The sequence below is a fragment of the Indicator indicator genome, chromosome 14 (assembly GCF_027791375.1).
Source record: "Indicator indicator isolate 239-I01 chromosome 14, UM_Iind_1.1, whole genome shotgun sequence".
NCBI lineage: Eukaryota > Metazoa > Chordata > Aves > Piciformes > Indicatoridae > Indicator > Indicator indicator.
In genome coordinates this window covers 7,934,496-7,959,088 of record NC_072023.1, presented here as the reverse complement: position 1 = coordinate 7,959,088, position 24,593 = coordinate 7,934,496, and the positions used below count along the sequence as shown (strand labels likewise).

General features: G+C 47.2%; 1 protein-coding gene across 1 annotated transcript in view; it reads left to right on the top strand.

Annotated features, from left to right (window-relative positions):
* CACNA1I (calcium voltage-gated channel subunit alpha1 I) overlaps positions 1-24,593 on the top strand; it is a 166,041-nt gene that overhangs the window by 130,372 nt on the left and 11,076 nt on the right. Inside the window, exons 10-29 of the mRNA XM_054386678.1 lie at positions 1,426-1,577; positions 2,465-2,650; positions 3,325-3,442; positions 3,916-4,071; positions 4,500-4,590; positions 6,736-6,938; positions 8,046-8,462; positions 9,439-9,539; positions 10,608-10,731; positions 11,510-11,578; positions 12,496-12,680; positions 13,000-13,126; positions 14,264-14,389; positions 14,867-14,956; positions 15,915-16,107; positions 17,211-17,362; positions 19,208-19,317; positions 19,919-20,052; positions 20,771-20,841; positions 24,444-24,522. Coding sequence (XP_054242653.1) covers positions 1,426-1,577; positions 2,465-2,650; positions 3,325-3,442; positions 3,916-4,071; positions 4,500-4,590; positions 6,736-6,938; positions 8,046-8,462; positions 9,439-9,539; positions 10,608-10,731; positions 11,510-11,578; positions 12,496-12,680; positions 13,000-13,126; positions 14,264-14,389; positions 14,867-14,956; positions 15,915-16,107; positions 17,211-17,362; positions 19,208-19,317; positions 19,919-20,052; positions 20,771-20,841; positions 24,444-24,522 — 2,884 coding nt within the window. The remainder of the gene's footprint in view (positions 1-1,425; positions 1,578-2,464; positions 2,651-3,324; positions 3,443-3,915; positions 4,072-4,499; positions 4,591-6,735; positions 6,939-8,045; positions 8,463-9,438; positions 9,540-10,607; positions 10,732-11,509; positions 11,579-12,495; positions 12,681-12,999; positions 13,127-14,263; positions 14,390-14,866; positions 14,957-15,914; positions 16,108-17,210; positions 17,363-19,207; positions 19,318-19,918; positions 20,053-20,770; positions 20,842-24,443; positions 24,523-24,593) is intronic.

Sequence of the window (24,593 nt, the reverse complement as noted above, 5' to 3'; positions counted from 1 at the left end):
GGGAATGTTTTGCACCTTTCCCTTGCTGTAGTGGTCTCCCTGGGCTCTGTGTGTGTGTGCCTGCAGACATGGTCAGGCTTCTGCATTTGCTGCCTGTCACACATCTGGCCTTATGTGAGACTTCAGCCCTTGCTGTTTGGCCTCATGCAGTCCTAGTCCCCTTGGTAACAGCTGATTTGAGCAGATGAGTCCACCTCAAATTTAGTGCAGGGAATGCTTCTATTTCATAGGGCATAGCAAGATCCTGGCATTCCTTATCAATGATATCAGTGCAGCCTTTGTCTCCCTCCGAAGCAATTGTTTCACCATTCCTGAGGAAATGGTCTAGACCCTTTCCTGACCTTGTCAGTGTGTGCAGCCTTGGAAACTTCTCTGAAGAAAAAAAAAGTCATTAACTCAGAAAACAAAAGGAGGAGTAATTTAATTTGCTGAGTCTTGTTCTACTGATGGAGTCATTAAAAGGCTTCCTCTCATATGCACAAGCACATCAGTCTCTGCTGGAGAAGGCTGTATCACAGGGGCTGAAAGATGTGTCAGAGATTCAACAGGAAAAAAATATTCCTGAGGCAGGGGCAGACTGTTGGGGTTTTTCTTTTCTTTCTTTCTTTTTTTTTTCTTTCAACACTATCAGCTTGTGTCATATGTGGAGATTTTCACCTTCTGCATCTGCCTTTCTCCTCTTGCTATCTATTATTCTCTTTTCCTCACCCTGTTCTGCTCTTCCTATCTCTTACAGGTAGTTGTTAGCAGTGGCCTCTCCTTGCAGTTGTCTTATTTACCCAGTCTGATATTCACTTGGGTCATTATTGAGACCACTCTGAGGACAGAGGCATGAGAAAAGACTGCTGGAGCAAACTCAGAAGACTAATACATACCAAAGATTTGGTGGGGAGAGGGGGACTGAACAACAGGGAAGGGATAAAACAGAGGGGGAAAGGGCAGAGAAGTGCAGTGAGATTTAGAGGAAGATGGGGAACTGTCTTCCTACCACTCAGATGTCAGCAAAAATACGTGCCAGCTACCTGTGAAAACCTCAGAGGAAGGACTCCTTGAAGAAAGAGATTTGCCACAGATCAATCACTTCTGCCCTGCTTCAGAAAATACTCAGATTCTTGGCACAAAGTAAAGTAGCCTTTAGCTGGGGAATCAGGCTATGGAGTGCAATCTGGGAGACACTTGATCAGCCTTTGCTATGTGAATGGCTGTGAGCCTCCTGACCACCCCTAGTACAAAATCTGTGCTGAGTGTAGTAAACATGCAAAGGCATTGGAGTAGGGGTGGCTCTGTCCAGCTCCACTCTAATTTCACTTACAGGAGCTTGCCAGCTCCCTACAAAAAATCTGTCCTCTGGGAATGGTGGCAAATTATTTCCCATAATTTCAGGGCTCTTTCAGTTCTGACTTTCTGAATTTGCTTGCTTTCCAGCCAGAGGAATTGACCAACATCTTGGAGATCAGCAATGTTGTCTTTACAAGCATGTTTTCCCTGGAGATGATTCTGAAACTTGCTGCTTTTGGTCTCTTTGATTACCTCCGCAACCCCTACAACATCTTTGACAGTATCATCGTCATCATCAGGTGACAAGGGCCTTGGGGAGGGACTGAAATAAAAAGAGTACCACAGAGCTTGCACATTTTCATCTGCCTTTTCAAAAAAAGATTCAGCAGCTATACTGGGAGGACCTGAGCTGATGTACAAGGCCAACACTTGGTGACCCTAGGCAAGCTGCACAGCATTGCTGCCCCTCAGTTCTCTCTGTAGAATGGAGGCAATTGCAGTTGCTTTGCAACTCCACAACAAATATTAGCTGTGAAATATTGGTAAATGCAGAAATTAAGGAGGTCAGAAAGATTTAATGAGTGATAAAAGAACTTGTCTTACTGGAATTTAATGCTGCAATCCTTTCCTCCCCCGTGCAACATGCAGCTCATGTTCATAACAGAGAAATATGGTTTTCTGCACTTAAATATAAGCCTATATTATATGCTTCTAATTACAAATATCTGAGGGCTGGGTGTCAAGGGGGAGAGGACAGGCTCTTCTCAGTTGCACTCTGTGATAGGACATGGTGCAATAGACATAAACTACAACACAGGAGGTTCCACCTCAGCATGGGGAGGAACTTTTTCACTGTGAAGGTCACAGAGCATGAGACAAGGCTTCCCAGAGAGGTTGTGGAGTCTCCTTCTCTGGAGACTTTCAAGACCCATCTGGATGTGTTCCTGTGCAACTTGTGCTAGGTTCTATGTTCCTGCTCTGGCAGGGGGGTTGGACTCGATCTCTGGAGGTCCCTTCCAACCCCTGGGATCCTGTGATATCTTGCTGAAACAGATTTTTTTTCGCAGAGGTGGAAAAGTTGGCTTGGCATTCTTATTGCTCTCTCTCTCTCTCTCTCTCTCCCTTCAGTTTGTTCACTTGTCTTTCATTTTGTTCCTTGTATTCCTTGTGCCTTTCTGGGCCACAGCATCTGGGAGATTGTTGGCCAGGCGGATGGGGGCCTCTCCGTGCTGAGGACTTTCCGCCTCCTGAGGGTGCTGAAGCTGGTGCGCTTCATGCCTGCACTGCGCCGCCAGCTTGTGGTGCTGATGAAGACTATGGACAACGTAGCCACCTTCTGCATGCTCCTCATGCTCTTCATCTTTATATTCAGGTGAGGTGGCAGATAGTTGCCTCAGTGTTTTGGAGAGGCGCTGCATGGCTCCTGGGGACAGCAGCTTCAATGCACGCTTGCTTGACTGGGTCTTGCACATTGCTTTAGCCTCAGGCAAGCACTGGCAAACATCTATTTGTTGGTATGGGCTGAGGTTGCTGCTGCCCTGGATTGGGTTCAGCAGCTGAAGATTTGGCCTGGGCAGGGGTGGAGAAATACTGCCCCCAAATGTGCACACTGAGCATAATGTCCCATGGCAGGATGGGGAAGGTGCCTTGGTAATCAGCACTGGTTGCAAGAACAGTTCAGTCTGGAGGCTGGCTGGCAGAAGAGCAGCAGGAAGCCACGAAGACATTTTGTCAGTGCATCCTGTGGGTGCAGTGATAGGGGGATGAAGAAAAATGAAAGCAAACAATGGAGAAGGCAGATGTGAAGGACAGGTTGAAGGGACAACGTGAGCTCTGAGGCAGTACAGATGAGAAACAAGGTGTTTGGGAAGTGCAATGCACAGCTCCTTCTTCATGAACAGGTCTCAGTGGTCTGGCTGTGGTGTTCTACCTCTCGCTCCTGTGGCATGACATTAGATTGTCAGGAGGAAAAGAGAAAGTATCTGAGATCATTGTGGTGGCAGAGGTATTTATGTCTGACACCATCTCTACTTCTTATCCCAACAGCATCCTGGGAATGCACATCTTTGGTTGCAAGTTCAGCCTCAGGACAGACACAGGAGATACAGTTCCCGACCGGAAGAATTTTGACTCTCTGCTGTGGGCCATTGTCACTGTCTTCCAGGTGAGCTCACTTTGCTTTCTACAGGTGGGCCAGGGGAAAGAGAAGAGGACCAAGGGCTGCTTTTCCTCGTTGCAGAACATTGCACTCGCTCCTGACAGCAGGTTCCAGCTTGTTATGTTTGGAGGAAGAACAACTGCATGCTGTAATCAAATGACTGTAGTATCTCTCAGGCAGGAACACTCTTTCCTTCCTAGAGGAGGTAGTTTGCACAGGTCCCTCCTGTTGTGGAAATTCCATGTGTAATACTGTCACATCATCACATGACCACCCTCATGGTTGCTCTTGTTTATCCTTGCTCAGCTAACGTTATTGGGGCAGTACCAGTGGACAGTAACAGTGGGCAGTGAGTGTGTGGTTATAGGGAAGTCAAGAGGCCTGATGTAGTCCTAATGTGTGTCCTTTCACTGTTCTTTTCTAAGAACTCTCTTTGTGTTCTTCCTTCATGCTTATGTGGTCTCTACTCCTGGTTGCAGATTCTAACCCAGGAGGACTGGAATGTTGTGCTCTATAATGGCATGGCCTCCACCTCACCATGGGCATCCCTCTACTTTGTGGCTCTCATGACGTTTGGCAATTATGTACTCTTCAATCTGCTGGTGGCCATTCTCGTGGAGGGATTCCAGGCTGAGGTGAGTTGCCACTAAGGCCTCATCAGGAGGAGGAATACAGGTGTTAAAAATGGGACCTTCATGACACTTTGAAGTGGAGGACTCTCAAGACTACTACACTTTTGAAATTTCCCTTGTTAGGTTCAGGGTGGGCACCATGAAACAAAAAAACCCCTGGCACTGTTAATCTTTGCAAGGAGACAAACTCTCTGAAGGGAGTCACAATTTCTATCCTGTGAAACAGACCCTACCCTACTAGAGTGAGTTCTTTGCCCTTCCCAAAGCAAGCAAGCAGTATGTCAGCCATCCCAGGTTACATGAGACTCTTTCAGTTATCTCATTGATGCCTGGCTGCCAAGGAGGATTTACAGTTGTTCCAGCAATGAAAGACAAGAACAAATGATCATTTCAATTTCTGAGTTCTCAGCTCCTAAACTTGTGTGTTCCAGGGTGATGCCAACCGGTCATACTCAGATGAAGACCAGAGCTCATCAAACATGGAGGACTTAGATCAATTCCAAGAGGTGCAGGAAGGCTCAGGTACAGTAGCTCATGCAGCCTCATTTTCTTATCTCCCATTGCTGTTTACTGAGAAAAATGAAAGCAAACTCTGCAGAAAAGTCACTCTCATCTCCAAGGATTTATCAGTTTTCATTTTGAACTTTATGCTACCTTGTGGTGTTATGTGTGAGAAAACTGAGATGTGTTGGCATCCTGAGGAATATGATAGCTAAGGGGAGCATCTCTTGAATGACCTACAGAATGGTAACTAGGAGTAAGAAGTGAGATTGTCTCCACTTAGGTTCAGAGTCACTATTTCAGGAACGCTGTGTCCAAATCTGGGACCAACATTTGGAGAGAGGATAGCAACACATAAGTAAGGACTTGGACAAATCTGGAAGTCTTGCCTCATAGTGAGTGGCTAATGAAGCTTAGAGAAACTAGAGAAGTGACGGGATCACACGCTCTCTAAGTGCTGACCGTAAGGAGAGATTTCTGATGGTAAATGGGCCTTTAGTTGAGCAGAAAAAAAGACATAATGAGATTGTAACAGTTGGAAGCTGAAACTAGACAAATTCAGACTAGAAGAAAAAAAAGCCACATATTTTTAAGGAAAGATAATTTAACTGTTGGAACAGTTTGACTACAAGATGCTGGATAAGGTCTCTACCCTTCAAAGTCTTCCCTTGGAGACTGAAAGTTTTTCTACAAGAGGTGTATATATATATATATATACATAGGAAGAAATTCTTCACCATGAGGGTGGTGAGACATTGGAACAGGTTGATCAGGGAGGTGGTAGAAGCCTCATCATTGGAGGTTTTTAAAGCCAGGCTGAATGTGGCTCTGAGCAATCTGATCTAGTGTGAGGTGTCCCTGCCCATGGCAGGAGGGTTGGAACTAGATGATCTTTGAGGTCCCTTCCAACCCTAACAATTCTGTGATTCTACTTCAGACAGGACTTGGTGGCAGGGAGCAGCAAGAGTGGGTTGCTCCACAATGGATGGTGAGCCAGGAGCTGAGGTGGGGGAACTGTACCTACAAAGACATGGTATTTGCACAAGGTGAGCAGGGCACATCTGCTCACACTAGCCAGGTTCAGCCAATGGTTCAGTGATTGCAGGTGAGGCAGTCACTGGTGAGGCAGGTCTGAGGTTGAGGCAAGAAGTCCAGTCAGCAAGACAAGATGAGGATTAACAAGATGCAAGGACAGGCACAAGCATACTTCCAGCATAACCCAGACAAGGACCACAGGCACAGGTCTGAGCCTAAATGCAGCTCTCTCAGCAAATAGTGACTCCAGTATTGGCTTGTCACAGCTCTTTCAGGCAACTCAGCTGTTTTCACAACAGCCTGATCCTGGGTTTTCTGGCTGCACCATAGCAGAGCTCACCTTGAGTGTAGGCAGCCAACCCCCTAGGAAGGCAGATGGGGAAGAGGTTACAGAGCCTATTGGTGCACTGATGCTGCATGCAGACATAATGCAACAGTCAGACAGAAAGGATTGTTTCAGTCCTTTTAGGCATCGAAATCTAGTACCCCATCTTCTCCATCCATCTCAACAAATGTTGATGGCTCTCCACAGCACCTAACATACCCTGCAAAGGCTCAGTGTAGGACAGACTTGGAAGGATTGCAGACATGTAAAGCTGACCCCAACATGCAGTTGACTGTGGGTTTCCCCACGTCTTGATCTCTTGATCTCAGTGCCTCAGCCTCACTGCTTTAATTAGCCAAGCTGAGAGTCGGTGGGTCTTGTTCAGACCTGAAGTTGCAAGTGTCTGTTCTCAGCATGCAGCAGCAGCACACTCTCCTCCCCTTGCTGCCAGGGTTCAGCATGCAGCAGCAGCACACTCTCCTCCCCTTGCTGCCAGGGTTCAGCTTCCTGCTCTGCCTGTTAACCTGTGTGTACCTGACCAGCACTCTGCTCATCTGCCTGGCCCCACGGAGAACTGCAGATTGGTTTCGGGAACTGAGGAGAATAGTTCAAAGTCTTCCCATCTTACACAGCTTTTGCCACAAACCCCTAAATCAGAAGGAACTGATACTGATTGCTGCTAAACAGTGAATATTCCATTAGCTGCTGCTAACTCTCTAAATAACTGAGACATTGAAACAGTCACTGGCTGGTGAGGAACACACCTTCTTTTCTCTTTCATCTGCTTTCTGCATCTTTCCACACAGATCCCAAGCTCTGTGCAATTCCTGTGACACCTAATGGCCACTTGGACCCATCCTTGCCCTCTTCCAACCCACCAGTGGCTGCTGGGGGAGTCACAAACTCTTCACACAACTCGCTGCAGCCTGACCAGATCCGTGTGGCTGTTGGGTCCCGGAAGAGCAGTGTGATGTCCCTGGGGAGAATGACCTATGACCAGCGGTCCTTGGTAAGCGAGTAGAAACGTGTGTCATGATCTTCTTTTGATTTCCAAGCACTCTGCTTGTGTTTCTGCAATCATCTGGGGATTGCTGGGGAGCATTGCGCTGCTGCTGTAGGCAGGAGTCAGGTCAGTTCACATTATTTACCTGAATTTCCAGATTATTGAAGTCTGTTTCCAGGATACTGATCTATGTTCTATTGAAGGTGGGATCCAGCACTTTTGTATTCTTCTAGTAGAAGTGGGGGAAACACCAAGGAGACAGAATCTCTCTCTTAGAGTGAAATACATTTTGTCCCCTTGCTCTTTCCTTTCCACAGGGCACACAATGATGCCCTGAGTAAGTTAAAGGGATAGGAGTATCTGGGTGACACCAGAACTTCCAAGTCCCACAACAGATGGGTTTTCTGGAAGCTTTTGTAACAATGGAGAGAGAAATCTTGCCTTGGAGCTCCCCAGGCTTGGTCCTGCTGCCCTTTAGCACTTTCCCAAGCACTAGTGACTGTCCAGCCAATGCTTGTAACATCAGCTTCTGGGCTCTCTACCCAGAGACACAGCCTTGGGGGGTGCACTGGTGCTCGAAGGGTTCATGGTCCTATTATTTCTAAATAGGGAGAGCTGTCAGCCACATGCTACCTGGTAAGTTGTTGATGTGGTTGGTCTAGACTGTAATCAGTAAGCCTGTTTCCCTCATTTCTTCCTTTCACTAAGACTGTACTCAAGGATGGCATGTAAGATTATCCATCACCTTGTACCTTGTGTTATCCTTCACCCTGGGGCAGTCTAAAAAGCTGCCCATCGAATTTTTTTTGAGAGCTTTATTCTTGCTCTGTGCTGGTGTAAGTAACAATATCAGACACCTGGCCTTTGGCTTTAATTTCTACCTTCCCCATAAGTGCTTTGCACACAGATGGTGCTACAAAGTAATCACAGCCAACACCATTGCTAACTCACTATCAATTTATTGTCAGATGTACAGAGATTGCTGCTAAATTCCACCATTCAACTTCCTCAGTGGCTGAAAACTGGCAGCCTCCCCTGTGATCTGAAACAGGATCTCATGGTCCCTCCTTGTGCCCAGAGTTGCTAAGCTCTCCTCCTCTCCCTCTCTTACAGTCGAGCTCCCGCAGTTCCCACTATGGTGCCTGGGGCCGCAGTGGAGCCTGGGGGAGCCGCCGCTCCAGTTGGAACAGCCTGGCCCAGGGGCACAGCCTGAAGCACAAACCTCCCTCTGCTGAGCACGAGTCCCTTCTGTCTGGGGAAGGGCACAGGGTGGTGGATGGAGAGCCAGATGGGACGGGAAGGGTGTTCCATCACCGCCGGACGCTCTCCCTGGACAACAAAGGCTCCTCTGACCTGTTAGAGCTGGCCTCGGTCCCATCCAGCCACAGAGGGACTTGTAAGCTGGGAACAGTACCTGGGACCAGTGAACATCAAGACTGCAATGGCAAAATGCCCAGTATTTCCAAGGAGATCTTCCCAAAGATGAACAACCGCAAGGAACGGGGAGAGGATGATGAAGAAATAGATTATGTAAGTATTTGGTGGAGGGAGCCTGAGGTTACATGGCAGGGCTGTGGGAACTCCCAGATCATGGAAGGGACCTGCAGAGATCATCAAGTCCAACCCCCCTGCCAAAGCAGGGTCACCTAGGGCAGTGCCAGAGTTTGTTTCCCTGCTGCGTGGATGGGAGAGCTTGCTGAAATGTTTTAAGTATAACTGGAGGACAACACTAAATGCAGATGGGACTTTTTAGGCCTAGACAAGCTCAACCCATAGTGTCAGACTGCCTGAAAGGCAGTTGTACAGGTGGATGGTAGGAGAAAAGATGTGGGGAGTGCGTGTGGTCATTCAGGGGGTGTTATTTCAGAGCATTGCAGGCAGTGGTTACTAGAGGGTAGGAAAAGTCAGGCTGTATGAGCAGCAAGGGAAAACATCAGCATGGGAAACATCAGCATACCAGAGCAGGAAGCACAGGCACAAGAGACAAGGCAAGTGAGGTCTGCAGTGCCAGCCTGGGAGACTCCAATGTCCAATCTGTGAGCACATCAAAGGGTGGAAAAATTGGAGGAAGGATTAGTAGAAATCTGAACAGACATATATGCTGTATGAAATGAAGTCACTTCCAAGCCTGAGTGTCAGTCAAAGGCCTTCTTGTCTTGGCTTCTCATTTAGCTGAGGTAGGGAGAAAACCCTGTCTTCAAGTAACCACTCTGAGAAGGCATCATGGACAACATTGTGCTTGAGAAAGGACATGAGAAGTTTAATTGGTAATGATCCGAGAGGGGAAACAGATGCCAAGCAGCAAAAAGGCCTGGACAAAACAGCATCTAGCTATTTTCTTTATTGCTTTGTTGCTCTTTGATCCCATTTCCTCATTCAGGGGCTTAAAGAAAGGCAAGCAGGCCAACCTGCAGGTAGTGTTGTTTTGGGGTCAGATGTGAAAGGAAGAGTCCTTCTCTCGGTGGGAAGGTAACCAGTGGCACTTGCTTCTGCTGCGTCCCTCCAGAGCCTGTGCTTTCGCATCCGGAAGATGATGGAAGTCTATAAGCCAGACTGGTGTGAATTACGGGAGGACTGGTCCATCTATCTCTTCTCTCCACAAAACAGGTTTGTGCAGCTCTGCCATGAGAGGGTTGAGAAGCTGGGGCAAGAGGGTTGAGATTCTAGTGCTCTGCTGGCCACATCCCCTGAGCTGCCTGTTGGGTTACAAATTTAAACTCACTAGCTGGGAATGTGTTTTGTCTTCTCCATGTTCCCTCTACAGCCAAGCAACTCTTCCTTGATTCTGGAGAAAGAAGAAAGGATAAGAATCCTAAATCACTATTGTGATTTTTCCCTCCCTTTGGAGCATCCCATTTCTTTTTTTGTATAATCATAAATATTTATAGCAAAGCAAGACAGGGAATACTAACATTAACCCAGAAGAAGGAATGTATTATTAACAGCTCCACAATACTGGTATTTCCTCCCCTGATGCTAGAACCTTTTCATTTTCTGTCCCAGTACCAACTTATCAGCAGTCTTATCACACCTTTTAGGGTAAAGTCAGAATTCTTCTTGCCTGGAAGAAAGAAAGAAAGAAAGAAAGAAAGAAAGAACAAAAGCTAAACTCTTCCTGCTAAAGGGTGTCTTTCCACTAGGAGAAAGCATCCATATGCCCCATGGTATTCTCATCCCTGTGCATCACCCCTTGAAGAGGGTTTCATTATAATTCATGAGGGAGAGCTTTTCTCTGTGTGACAGCTCTGCTCACAGGCAGTATCTTTCAGAGCAGATATAAGTGTGGTCACCTTGACTGCCAACTTACCTGCCTCTCCTCAGGCGTGTGGCCTCTTTGCCCTGAGTTGACACAGTGTGGGATTGGGATGAAAACTGAAACTCAGTCTCTTCTCTACAGAGCAAGAGAAGAGCCCAGAGCCATAGTAGTTAGGATACCATTCTGACACTGGCAGTGGATGAAAGTTCAGCTCCTTCCTCTGCCCTTACTCTGCTCCAGGCTCCCTGTGTGACTGTAGGTCACTCTGGGGTATTGTCATGGCAAGGAACAATACTATGAGTGACAGGAATGCTGCTGCATCAGAGCTCAGTTTTGGCCAGACCTCTCAATCCTCTGCCCTCATAGCTCCTAACCTTCCTCTGCCTAAGCCACAGCTGCCTACTAGAACTCTCTTGCAGGTTTCGTCTCCTCTGCCAAACCATCATAGCTCACAAACTCTTTGACCACGTTGTGCTGGCCTTCATCTTCCTGAACTGCATCACCATTGCCCTGGAGAGACCACAGATTGAACATAGAAGCACGGTGAGCACCAGTTCCTCCCACTTACTTTTTATCACGACCTCTGCCAGAGGTTTGTAAGTGTTCCTGGCACTGCTAGGACCTCTAAAAGAACTTCAGCATTAAACATCAGCTCCCACTCATCTATTTTAAAGCCTAAGTATTAGTATTTAACACAGTGTGTTCTTCTCCTGCAGGGCCTTAAAATGGGGTAACCCACTTTGTAATAGAGTAATCCTAGTTCCTTCCCTCGTGGGGAACAAGGGAGTCCTCCAGACACCTGCAGTCAAGAGATGACTGGCAAAAGGGACAGGGAGTGTGCACTAAGAGACAGAATTATCTCCCATTCTGTAGGAATGGCATGTCATCATTCGTGTATGCTGCTTTTGAGCTACCTTGGAGATGGTTCAAGCTGACAAGTGAAATGGCTTTGTCTGCATGTCTGCCTTAGCTGACCCCTGGACTCTACTGCACTTACACACAATCCAGCAGTCAGTGCTCAGCAGCCTTTCAGCGAGTTCAAGTCAGTGCAGCAGGGCAGAACAGGGCAGAAAGCATCTTGAAACTGAATTTGTGCTCTTGCAGAGTTGTGTAGGAGCCTGTCCCAGCTATGGCACAGGACTGAGCCAATGTAGGAGCTAGAAGTTGCTTGGCACTGACCTTTGCCAAAGGCACCTCTCTTATTTCCCCAACTTTCAGACCCTTCACAGGAAAGCAAAAGATATCAAGTTCATCAGAGGAATTTGGCAGAGTAACAGGAAGTCAAGATACATTTAAGGCCTGTCTTTATTTTTATTTTCAGGAAAGAATCTTTCTCACTGTGTCCAACTACATATTCACAGCAATTTTTGTAGCTGAGATGACACTGAAGGTAAGTTACTGGAGATTAGCAGCTCAGAGCCTTTTCCCAGTGTCAGAAACACAACGTGGTTCATGTTTGCCCAGAACCCTTCTAAAATCTCTGTCTTTTCAGTGTGCCCATCCTTCTCTCTACCTTGATACAGGCAGATACTGCCTGGGTATGAGTCCCCTGTTAGGCATTGAGGGTATGTTTATCCTGGGCTTTAAATCCAAAGAAATCTTAGTATCCAGGAGGTATGGATTTTGTAATGATGTCAAATGTCCACTCCCTTTCTCCTGAAACAAGGATAGGAGAAATGACAACAATTTGAATAATACACTCTTAGTTCACATAATTATTCAATATGTACCACAGTACTTTGCAACAACAGGGAAATCTTGGTTTTATCCTCTTGTGACTGGAAAAGAGTCCTAAAACTGGATGCCTGAAGTAAAACCCCTAAATTTCATACCTGAATTATGGCCTTGATTTGCAGGGTGTTCAGCTCTCCTCAAGTCCAGTTATTTCTGTAGCACCTGCTGGTGTTGAGAACTGCTGAAAATCGAAGCACCCCCTTAAACCTCAAAACACAGGGTTCAGTGCCCAATTTTACCTCCCAGCTGACCTCTGGATTGAGAGATTTGCCCCAGGTCTGTGTTATGGCAGGAAATAGTTTCCTGTGTGTTCTTTCCAGAGTCCTGTTGCTCAGGGAATTAAAGAACAGGTGAGGAGACTCCACAGCCCTGTTATTTCTGGAGTTATGCCACACCAATTTCCCTAAAGATGTTTCTTTCATAGCTTTCCAGGTGAAAGGAAAAGATGATAACACTTCAGTGTCAAGTGGAGTTGATAACTTTTCCCCATCCTCCCTCCTTCTCTATAGCTGCCTCTACCAGGCAAGATGTAGAGGAGCCATTTAACCCCCTCTCATCTCCCCTCTCTTGCAGGTGGTCTCTCTAGGCCTGTATTTTGGGGATCAGGCTTATCTCCGCAGCAGCTGGAACGTCTTGGATGGCTTCTTGGTCTTTGTGTCTCTCATCGACATTGTGGTCTCGGTGGCCTCTGCTGGCGGTGCCAAAATCCTGGGGGTGCTGCGCGTCCTCCGGCTGCTGCGCACCTTACGTCCCCTCCGGTTAGAGCCCCGCTGAGCCCTGCTTGGTCCCCTCTTCCCACCAGCCCCTCCAGGAAAAGTCCTAGAGTCTGATCCTGCTGTGCCAAAGCATGGTCTTTGACAGGCCATAAGCCACAGGAAGGTTTCCCTTAGCCATATGTCTCTGGCCCTGGAGGTACCTCACCAGGCAAGCAGCCCATGGGACAGAAGAGCATTTTGATCTCCACTGATGAGTCACTGCACAGGCAGAGCAGGGCACTGCCACAACTGAAATGCTTAGCTTAAGCCAAACATCCCTGCCCTGTCCTTTTCGTTACCCCTCCCCTTCCTTCCTTTCCAGGGTCATCAGCCGAGCCCCTGGCCTGAAGCTGGTGGTGGAGACACTCATTTCTTCCCTCAAGCCCATAGGAAACATTGTGCTCATCTGCTGTGCTTTCTTCATCATCTTTGGCATCCTGGGTGTGCAGGTAGGTTGTTACTGCCCATCAAGCAGCCTCTGTGCTGCCACCCTGCCATGGGCACCTATATACCCCAGATGCTACAACAGGCAGAGGCAACCAGGTTAACCAGGATGGACAGGCAAGCCAGGAATATCTCTGAGCCTGCCCTCCTTCATGAGCTATATCCCACCATAACATTCGTGTAGCCTTTGGCAGGGACAGCCAGGTGCTCAGTCAATTCAGGCATTGCTGGGTGTGTGAGGTAGGAGGTAATGCTCACACCTGGCAGGAGGTGGATCAGGGTTTGGGTCAGTGTTGTAGGGAGAGCTCAGGGCTGGTGTGGCACAGGGCTCACTGGGCATATCCATATCACACCACAAGGGCAAGGAGGTGAACCATGCCTCCAGTAAGCTCTGATTCCCCCCCTTACTCTGAGCCCTAAATCCACCCGCAACCTTCTTTTTTTTTTTTCTTTTTAAAAATTTATTTAATCCTCTTTATTTTTGGTTGTTGCAGAGGAGCAAGGGCGTGGGTGTTACTTCCATCTCAGGCAATGTGCTATACTTAGTCTGCTCTGATGCATCTGTACAAATGCACAATCCAGTATCTTCCATATGGGGAAAGGAGCCCTGGGCAGAAGAGCCCCAGCAGTGCAGTGCAGCTTTGTGGAGAGGAAAAAAAAAAAACAAAACAACAAACAAAAAACAAAGTATCTGAGAATCAGGGGACTTTTTTTTTTCCTGGTTCTTTACCCTCAGATGAGATCTTCTTTTCCCATCAGTCCTTTCAGTAACTGGGAAGCAAGAAAAGGAGACTACGTTTGCGGGCTAAATAGAGGATGTTTTTCCTTTCAGGCCAGTGACTCTAATTCTACCTAGAAAGGCTGCCCTAAAGGCTGTCAGAGAGTAAGGACTTGGAGTCACTGCTAGCCTAGGGCAATGGAGGAGGCTGAAAGGCCAGGTGTGGGTTTATGTGGGTGGCTCTGGCTCTGCATCAATGTTTGAGCCTGTGCTCTGTTGCATTGGTAGTCTTCCCTACCCGTCATACTCCACCTGACTTGCAGCCCTGCAGCCCACCCACCATCTCGAGAGCTTCTTCACTAGCCCAGGGAACATGGAGAGCCCAGTGGGGAAAGGGGCTGATGGGATCACTTCCCTTCTGCAGCTCTTCAAGGGCAAGTTCTACCACTGTCTGGGGGTCGACATCAGGAACATCACCAACCGGTCTGACTGTGTGGCTGCCAACTACAAGTGGGTGCACCACAAGTATAACTTTGACAACCTGGGACAGGTGAGTGTGCTTACAGGCCCTGTCTCTGATGGGAACCCAGTGCAGGGTTTGTCTTCTCCTATATATGCACAGATGTGGTGCCTGGGAAGTCTGGTCCCTGGTCCAGGAGGGGCACTTATTTGGCAGAAGCCGTGTCCCTTAGTGGATTGGGATCAGAATGATGCTTAGAGGTTGTTGGGGAAAGAAAAGTGGTGGCAGCAGAGAGCTTCGTTTTCTTTTTTCCTCCTGCTGCAAAGCAGATGTTCTTCACAACCTCTCTCCTCTGGTGTGTCTGGCTGCACACAACTTCCTGTGCCCCCCTCTCTCAACTCCATGGGGGAAGGAGCAGGTTTTGATGTGTGTAGAAACATAGGCAGGAAGAGGATTTCAATGCTGTGTTTGTTAGAGTGTAAACTCAGTTTTCTTTTTTTCCTTTTTGCTTTCTCCCAGCCTGCCAGATGCACCTGCTCCATATCTGCTTTGCTTTTTGTGTTGCAGGCTCTGATGTCCCTCTTTGTTCTGGCTTCCAAGGATGGCTGGGTCAATATTATGTATAATGGACTAGATGCTGTGGCTGTTGACCAGCAGGTACAAAAACTTCCTTGTGAAAGGACCTTTTTCACTTTCTTAGGCTAGTAAGACAGAAGCATGCTTTAGTGTCCTGCTTCAGATACCCCCCTCATACCAAAAGTCCCTTGCAGGGCCCTTCTGAATCCTTTGCTCACCTATTTGCAAGGGGTCAGGGTCATGCCTGGTGCATGCAGGGCTGTGCAGCTGTGGCTGTGTGGTGGTTATCTATAGCAATTCTCAGCCTCTACCCAGGTTGGATCTCACAGTAGGCCTTTATTTGTTTGTTATGATGGAGCAACAATGCTGTGTGCCTTTCTGGATATGCCAGCTCCCTCCTGGGACACAGGAGGTTATTTTAATACTCTGTAAAGCAGAGACTGTTGAGATGCTGCCCACTTATTCTCTATTCCTCTACTAGTAAGGCACTGACCAGTGTAGGCACCTGCCCAGGAAAGCAGTACCACAGGCTTAAACCTCAGGCTTGATGTTCCATTTACCAGTGCACCTCTGCCACTGGTGGCTTTGTAGATGTTTGTCAGGAGATGCAGTCAGGGCCTCCTTTCTCTCCTGAATGACATGTTTATTCCCATCTCAGAGCCATTTTGGTGCTGTGTGGATGTGGTCCCTACTTGTCCTCAAGCCAAAGCTGTTCCTGGTGTCTGGGCCATCCATTTTACCACATACTGGTGCTGTACTTGACCTGCAGATGAGGCTGTGCCTGAACTGCAGGTGACTCTTTGCAAGCAGGCTCTTGCACTTGATTCCCACCCCCTCTGTCAATTGCTAGCTGATGCTAAAAGCCAACCAACCACAAGCTGCCTTTCCTGTAGCACCAGCTCTTCCCAGCCCACTCCTGATTTCCATAACCCTTTCTCACCTTCCCAGCGGTCAATCACCACGGCAGGTCCCACCCTGATAATTTCCATACCGCCTCACATCCACCCAACTGACCATCTCTGTTCTCCCTCTCTTCCAGCCAGTAACCAACAACAACCCCTGGATGCTCCTCTACTTCATCTCCTTCCTTCTCATCGTCAGTTTCTTTGTGCTCAACATGTTTGTGGGGGTGGTGGTGGAGAACTTCCACAAGTGCCGTCAGCACCAGGAGGCTGAGGAGGCACGCCGGCGGGAGGAGAAGCGCCTGCGCCGCCTGGAGAAGAAGAGAAGGAGTAAGGCACAGCCTAAGTGTTTGGTTGGTTTGTGGGCCAAGGTTTTCTGGAAAAACAAAACAAAACAAACAACTTCTCCTTTTTCTTTCCTGATGGACCAGCCTCTGAAATGCATTGCTTGTGGCTGTGCTCTCAGCCTTCCTCCGTGCCCCACTGCCATGTTGCTGTGCACCTCACTGGGGTGGTCTGGGGAAGAGGGGTGGCTGATGATGCTGTGGCTCAGGAAGCCACTGGGGTTTTGGCACCCTGCCCCTTGGAAGAAGATATGTACCAAAAATCCCCCTGTGTGTGTTCTGGCTGTGACAGGACAAGCACACATTGGTACGCCTCTTGGGCTTGGGTCAGTCCCACTTGGGCTTCCTGTTACCAAGCTGGTGTTTGTGGGAAGACCTGGACAGACCATCCAGGTCTGTTTAAATCCAAATTTAAAGAAGGAGGTGGGAGGGTGAGGGGTGGGAGACTGGGGGGTGGGCAGGCAAGAGGAAGACTTCTGTGTTTTGTTCCTGGCTTTCAGTGTCACTCCTTGGGTGAGCAAGCCTTCTTCCTCGTGTTTCCATCCTCCTCTGTATTACCTTTAGACAAAAAGTCCCAAAGCATACTTGCCCCTGATTATCATCCCTACTACCCCAGACTGATGGTTTTCTTCCATTCACAGCCTGTGGGCACACATTCCTTTCCTCTGCTCCAGTTTTTCCCCTCTCTCCTGTGACACCCCAGGGCCTCTCCTAGAACCATCTGCTCCCTTATTATAATTTGTGATCTTAATTTGTTGAGGCATGAAATGCTGATTTAGCACCATTCCCACAAACACAGGCTAAGAGATTTTCTTTCTAGCATTTCTTTCCTTGTCTTTTTTTCTCTGTTTCCCCCCACATACACTTCTACTTTCTTCTTTTTTTGTCATCTTCTTTTTTTTTTTTATACCCTTCCTATTCTCCCTACCTTTTGCCTATCCTTTTCCGTTCTTTCTGCCATCTTCATTCTTTTTTCTTTCAACACTTATCACCACTCTTGTGCCTGCTCCCTCCTCAGTGTTTCTTACCCATTTCTCTCTTTCTTCCAATCTCTTCCTAACTCTGCCCATCTCCCTCTTTCCACTGAAGAGGCGCAGCGTTTGCCGTACTATGCTACCTACTGCCCCATACGCCTCCTTATTCATTCGGTCTGCACCAGCCACTATCTGGACATCTTTATCACTTTCATCATCTGCCTCAACGTGGTCACTATGTCCTTGGAGCACTACAACCAGCCTGTGGTGAGTGAGATCATGGAGATAAGCCCTGCTTCTAGTCGTTACGTTACTTTGCTCCAGCTTTCTGATGACTGCTGCCCACCGGCATAGGTAAAACACTGGAGTGGCTCCAAAAACACCATTAAGGTGTTGCAAGACTTAATGTAATAGGCAAAGCTATGGGAAGAGCTTTATATATCCAGAAGGGTAGTCTAAAAAATACCATTGAAGTGCTGCAAGACTTAATCTAATAGGCAAAGCTATGGGAAGAGTTTCATATATATCTAGAAGGGTAGTCTCTAAAAAATACCATTAAAGTGTTGCAAGATTTAATATAATAGGCAAAGTTACGGAAAGAGTTTCATATATATATCCAGAAGGGTAGCCCTGCTCAGACACTTTATCCTTTAAAATCAACAGAGAGAATGCATCTAAGCAAGAGTCAGGCCCCTAGAGAGCGTTGTGTAATTAAATGTCTATGCTTTATATTATTAAGTGTATATCTGGGTCACCCAGATTTTGCTGCCTGTATCTACAGATACTAAGAGGAGGAGTGGTAGGAGCAGCAGTGTCCTGGGAACTTCAGGCTTTGTATCAGATTTCCAAATGCCTGTCCAATTCCCCTGACATATGGTCTGAGCTGAAAGTGGATCCAGCTGGAGTGGCTGGATCTGTGTCATTGGGTATAGTGTTTTTAACAAGCCACCTTTTTTCCATAAGATAAGTTGCAGGGCCAGAGTGCTGAGCAGAGCCTCTCTCAGCTGCAAAGGGTGATTCCCAGTGAAGGGCTTTACAGGCCAAATAGGTTTTATATTTGATTGGGGAATACCATGTACCTCTCAGTGTTCCTGGCAAAGCTCTAGATGCCTTTGATGGAAAAACGTATGCTGCACATATCAAACAAGCTTTCTGCCTCCATGTGTAGCATTCATCATGAAATCTGCTTGGTGGTATTTAAGTCTTCTCTTCAGGAGACCTTTGGTTTAGGTGACAGCTCTGATGCCTAAGCAGATGCTGTCCAAGGTAGCTCAGGCTTTGATCAGGAACTGAATCTGTCTGTCCTTATTCAAATCCACTGCCAGGCTCCCCTGTTTCTTGCCCATCTTACCCAACTGCCCATCTTTGATCTTGCCCTTGATGGTGCCCAGTTTTACTCTGTAGAGATTCTTGACCTTTATCTGTCACCTTCCTTGTGTGAGGCCTTTGTTCTTGAACAAGTCACTCCTTTTTCTTGCTCCTCAGCTCCTTTCCCTGGAATGTAGGTCCTACTGTGCCAGCCTGCTGTCAGGCTCTGCTAAAGAATCTTGTCAAAGCGCTTTGAACCCTTCCAGCACAAAGTACCACTAAATTCTGCTCACTGCTCACACTGGTCCTTAGTGGTGGGGAAGGGGCAGCACACAAAAGAACCAGAAGCCCAACAGCTATTGGATATGATATATGCCTGCTCCTCACCAAAGCACAGAGGGGGGGTTCCTTCTGTCAGGTGAGACAAGCATCCACAACTGGAGTAATCTTTGTGCCTTAATCCTGGTGGATAGCTATGCCATGGTGGCACTAAGGTGGTATGGGCCACTGGCTGAAGAGTAGGCTGATGGTACTTGATGGATTCTTCTTCAATATCCTCTTCCTCCCCATAATGCTGAGTAGTACAGAAGAAAGAGCAATAACTGAATCTGAGAATCACATGGGACAGAGGGGTCAGCTGGTGGTTCCCCTTAGTAGGCAGCCTCCACATTCAAGTAGGTAGGAGGCATGAGGCACCTTCCCTCACCTTCATGTGAATTCCTGGCACTCAAGAGAGTCTCCTGACAGGTTATGTGCTTGATGTTGCTTTTGCCTCAATTCTGTGCCCTCTCTTTCTGCTGGCAGTCCCTGGAGACCGCCCTCAAGTACTGCAACTACCTCTTCACCACTGTCTTTGTGTTGGAGGCAGTCCTCAAGCTCGTGGCGTTTGGCCTGCGGCGGTTCTTCAAAGACAGGTGAGCAGAGGGTTATTGTCAACAGTAGCTGTGGGACAGTTGGGGTTGGAGTGGAGGTTTTGAGCATAGATCCCTATCTGGTGTGTGAGGTGGTGGCAGAGTGCCAGGACTGCCTCCCAGTTCTGCACAGCATGGACCTAGCCTCAGCCTGCATGAGCTGCAATACCTAAGCAAGTGTTGTCCAAAAATTAGCTCTTGGTTGGCGTTTGCTGGTTAGGTTAGAAAGCAAATGAGATGGGGTTAGAGAAAGCTGTTGTTTCCCTGCCCTTGAGGCAGACAGGGAGCATGCTGAAGCAGAACTTTTATAGGGAAGCTGACTTGAGGTAGTAAGGCCATAAAAAGCTGAGCCCATTAGTCAAAGCATAGCACCATAGTAACACAGCTCCATGCTTTCAGATCAGCCTGGCTTGCCTCTGGCTGCTCAGGGCGTATGCAGTGAATCTCTGTTTGTCTGCAAATGCCCATATAGACTGACTCAGACTGGGGCCTTGAACTCATACATAGAGAAATACTTAGGTTGAAGAGGAGGCAATTGACTTTCTTTTACAGGGAAATGGAAAAACTCCTTCATCTTTTATTTTCTTCAATTTCTCCTCTTAAGGTGGAACCAGTTAGATCTGGCCATTGTGCTCCTCTCTGTCATGGGCATCACGTTGGAAGAGATTGAAATCAATGCTGCTCTCCCAATTAACCCTACCATCATCCGGATCATGAGGGTGCTGCGTATTGCCCGGGGTGAGAGAGACGTTGGCTAGAGGCAGGGGGTGCAGGTGGACATGGAGTGGGACTTGGTGCCATGACTCATTGATCAGTGAGGGTACAGTCGAGAGCTCTGCCCTGGGAGAGTGGCAGGGGATGTGATGAAGGAAAGCCTACAGTCTAAGGCTTTCTGGCTTCCTTTAGCCAGGCATTTAGATGCAGTGGTTTTAAAAGGAGATATGAAGGGCCAGGAGAATCTGCTGATCATGTGAGACCTCAAGTTTCCCTATTATTCTTTTATGGGGAAAGTATGGCAGTGGTATTCAGAGAAGGGGACAACAAGCAGATTGACATTTACACAAGGAGGGGACTGAGTCTTCCTAGTGGTGGCCAGGTGTACTAAGCTGCCTTACCATGGAGGCTGGAGGAATAGAAAGTGATGGAATGAAAAATCAGAGCACATTGCTGGGAGAAGGAGAGGTCTTGGACAGACTATCTAGATGAAGCAGAAGAAGGGAGTGGAAACAGAGTATTTAGTAAGAAGGAGATGGTCTCGAAGAGTAAGAACCACTGGGGTTGTGCAATCAAAAGAAGTGAGAAAAGGGAGAACAGGTCTGAGAGGAACAGTCCAGCTTTTCTAGGTCAAGGGGAGACAGTTCATCTAATACTGTGTCTCTGCCAGTCATAAGTGACACAACAGATGGACCTTCTGACCCTAGTGTGAGTGACGCTTCTCTTGTGCTTGTTGTGGCAGTCCTGAAGCTACTGAAGATGGCCACAGGAATGCGAGCACTGCTGGATACAGTTGTTCAAGCCCTGCCACAGGTAAAACAGACAAGCTTCTCCTTTTCTGCACCCCTTTTCCAAAGGGCTGATTCTCATGGAGTCTCAGAGGTGGTCTCTACTGTGTTGTGCAGGCAACTGCCTGAAGGTGATGTCCATGTTTTCGTGTCATTTATGGGGGTATAGCTGTCCTCAGATAGGTCTTGTCCAGGTTAGCATGTCAATCATGAGGGTTCTTCAGTGGGTGAATTAAATAAAGCTTGATTCCTGGATAAGGGCATATTTTCCCCATCATGTCTATCTAGTGTCTAACTTTTTGTGGCTAGTGCTCAGCTCCTCTCTCCCTCCACAGAAAGGAAGCTCCATAGAAATAAAGCTCCACAGAAAGGAAGAGTGATGACTGGCAACCGTTTCATGAAGAAAGGAGATCTTCACATCTCCGCCCTTCTTACCCTTCCCTGCATGTGCCCTCTTTTCCCTCATCTCCTTTACTCACACATATCACATCACTCCTTTTCTTAGCCACTGCCTCCCCCTTCCTACTTTCTCTTCCTCTTTTCTTTTCTCCTCCTGGATCCCTTTGTGTTCCTGAGCCTCTCCTGCAGGAGAAGCAGCAACGCTCTCTGTTGTGGCTCACGCAGCCGGCAGTTAAGTGTCTACCGCAAGACAGCCAGACAGAAGGATTTCATGAGCTGTGAGCAGCAGCTGTTCCCAAGTGAGATGCTGACACAGTGCTTTACACAGGCTTCAAGCCCACTGTGAGGAGCCTCTGTGATGGATGAGCAGCCAGGGAGACTGGTCCCATTCGTTTTAGGTCTTTGAGAGAGAACTGTTAAGCAAGGAGTAATGGCACCAAGTGGCTTTACTGATCATACATCAGATCATTCTGCTGGCAGGCCCTGAGCCAGGCAGCTATGTTGCATGATATCAAAATGCACAGGCATTTATCAGGTGATTTATCAGCTAACAGTCTTGGTGACTGATGCAGAGCTGAGAATCAATCTGAAAATGGCATGAGTAGTTACCCAAGGAGTTTACTTCTGATATTGCTGACAATAAATGTCAATCTGCATTAGAGGAACATTATGACACAAAAGCAAGGGGGGGACACTGTGAATTTTTATGAATCCTGAGCTCTGTGTGATCTTCCATGCCGCTTATTAAACAATAATAATTTCTGGTTTCATCTAATAATTATTATTACATCATTAAAATGTAGGATATGCAATAATATCATCATCCAAGATAGTTGGGGGCTGAGATACACTGAGCAATGGATAGACCTGAGATTAAGGGTATTCTTATAGCTGGCAGCTTTGAGTCAGTAACATTTATTAGTTCTGGCTCTGCTGACCAAGGTTAGCTCAGTGCAGCTTTTTTCCACCTTGCTCTTTTCTGTTCCAGGAGCCACAACTGCTGATTTTTTTTTTCAGGCAAGAATCTGTAGTGGAGCAGATCTTCAGATCCAGCATCTGCATGTGTGTGGCATATTTATTCTGAAATCCAGATAATTGCATTCAGATATTAAGAGGTGGCTGAAGTAGTATCTAAAAGCCTTTGCTAAGAGGACTCTGCAGTATATTTGGACTTACATGGTGAGACTCAGCTTTTACCCCCAAAATACAGAGAATAAATAAGAGAAAAGGAAATGTTGATATCCTTGTCATGCCAATGGAGAAACAGTCATCAGGCAGTAGTGGTTTGCTCAGGGTGGCAAAAAGCACAGGTGGGACCTCAGTTCAAGCCTCTGAGCCCTTCTGTGGTCCAAGCCACAAACCATCAGTATGTTCTTCCATACTTTATAAGTTCTGCCTTTTCTGTCTCCTACTCACCTACAACTGCTTTGTTAACTAAGATGGTAGGTCAGATCTTTTGGACATCATTAATACCTGCCACAACTCCCCCACAGGTGGATGTCTAAAGGTCTAGTCTCTATGTATTCCCTGGAGGTTAACAAAAAGCAATGCTTAAGTCTTCCAGCGTCAAAGCCTGTGATCAAACCATTTCCTATTGACTTCCTTCTGTAACAGCTTGGCTGAGTTTAATAAAGTCACATAACAGAAGAGTAAAAAAATTACTCCATAGTTAAAGTTGTGCACTTAAAGCAGGGCTAAAGTCCCCCAGTTTCACTGTTAGAAGATCGAATTTAGTCTCCATATTTCATACATTAAGTCTTCAGGGGACAACTGAATTATCTGAAATATTGGTATTCAAGATTTATTGGCTTTGCCAAAAGAAGCAGTTTGAAATAAGCTCTTTCCTTGCACTTTTTCCTCCTCTCAACCTTTCTCTTTATGTTCCTAGAGTATAACCATCAGGGATTTTGGCTTGCTAATGACATACAAGGCAGCTCCAGTTGTCCTGCTTCAATTCTCTTTCTTTGTTATACTGCAACAATTCTTAATAGTGAATAGATCTTTAATTTTGAAGAGCCCTTTGGAAATGTAGCCCTTAGCTAAGTTTTCTTAACATCTGAATGGCCTGTAGACAGACCCCAAAGTGCACACTCACAGCATTTACTATGGTGTCCAATTTAGTCATCAGAAATTATTTTTTTCACTGAGTATGCAGGGAGCTAGGATCTGGCAGCCATGGGGAGTGGGTGGGCCGAATCATTTACTTCTTTCCTGAATTTGGATGGCACAGCAGTTGCCATGACTAAATTAGACTCCTGAAGTGGATGGTACTAACAAAGGCCCAGTGACGACATGCATTCAGATCAGACACTGCTCAGTTTTCCAAAAACACCCACATAGCAGTGAGGTCCTGCATTTTCCCCTGCCTTCTATTGCTCCACCAACGATGTGCTCACCATCACTGGCGTTTTCCGTTACTGTTCAGCCTGCTCCTGCTCCTCACACACAACCTGGCAGGAGATTGAGAGGCAAGCAGTGGTTTGGGAGTGCTGGTGGCACTGCTGCCTTTGTGCACTATGAAGCAGCAGGAGTTTCCAAACAGCACCTACCGAAGGCTGAGAAATCAGTTTTTTGCCTATTATTCAGGAGATGCAAAGGAAATTATGCTTTCTCTCTTGACCCATTCATAGCCTTCTCTCTTCTCCTCTCTTCTCCTCTTCATCTCCACACATTTCACAAGTACCTCTACCCTTCCTACTTGCCACCTACCTACTCCTTCCAGAAAGCCTGCTGTAACCTCCACATGCAGCTGGTGCTATGTCTCACCATGCTCTGCCTGTTTCAGGGCAGGAGCTCATGTACCAGTGTCCCTGTCTCTTTGGAGCACTGCTGCTGTGCTCTTCACATGAGCATAGCTTTGAGCAACTTAGGCAGTTTTGTGGGGCTTGTAGCAGTGCAGGACATGTCTGTCTCTTGTAATTCATAGCTTATCCTTCACTCAGCCAAACTGGCTTCCACTTCTGTGCCCCTGCTCCAATGTGCTTGTCTCCATCTGGCCCAGAAACTGTACACTTTAGCCAGCCCTGGCCCGAGCTCGTGTTGGAGTGGAGGTAACTGGGGGAAAAAGCATCCTTCAAGTCCAGTTACAACTGGGGATTTCTCAATTGTTTGGTTGCATTTTACATTGGGTAGTCTCTGCTGTTCTCTTCAGGCTTTGAAAGACAGAAAGACTTGCCTGTACAGATGAAATAGGCCTTGGGGTAGGCTGACCACACCATTTGCTTTCAGGTGGGAAACCTTGGACTCCTTTTCATGCTCCTGTTTTTCATCTATGCTGCTCTAGGAGTTGAGCTCTTTGGAAAACTGGGTAAGTCTCAAACTGACCATGCTTCAGTGTGAGCTACAGACCTGTTGAGAGTGTGAGATTTCTCAGAATCA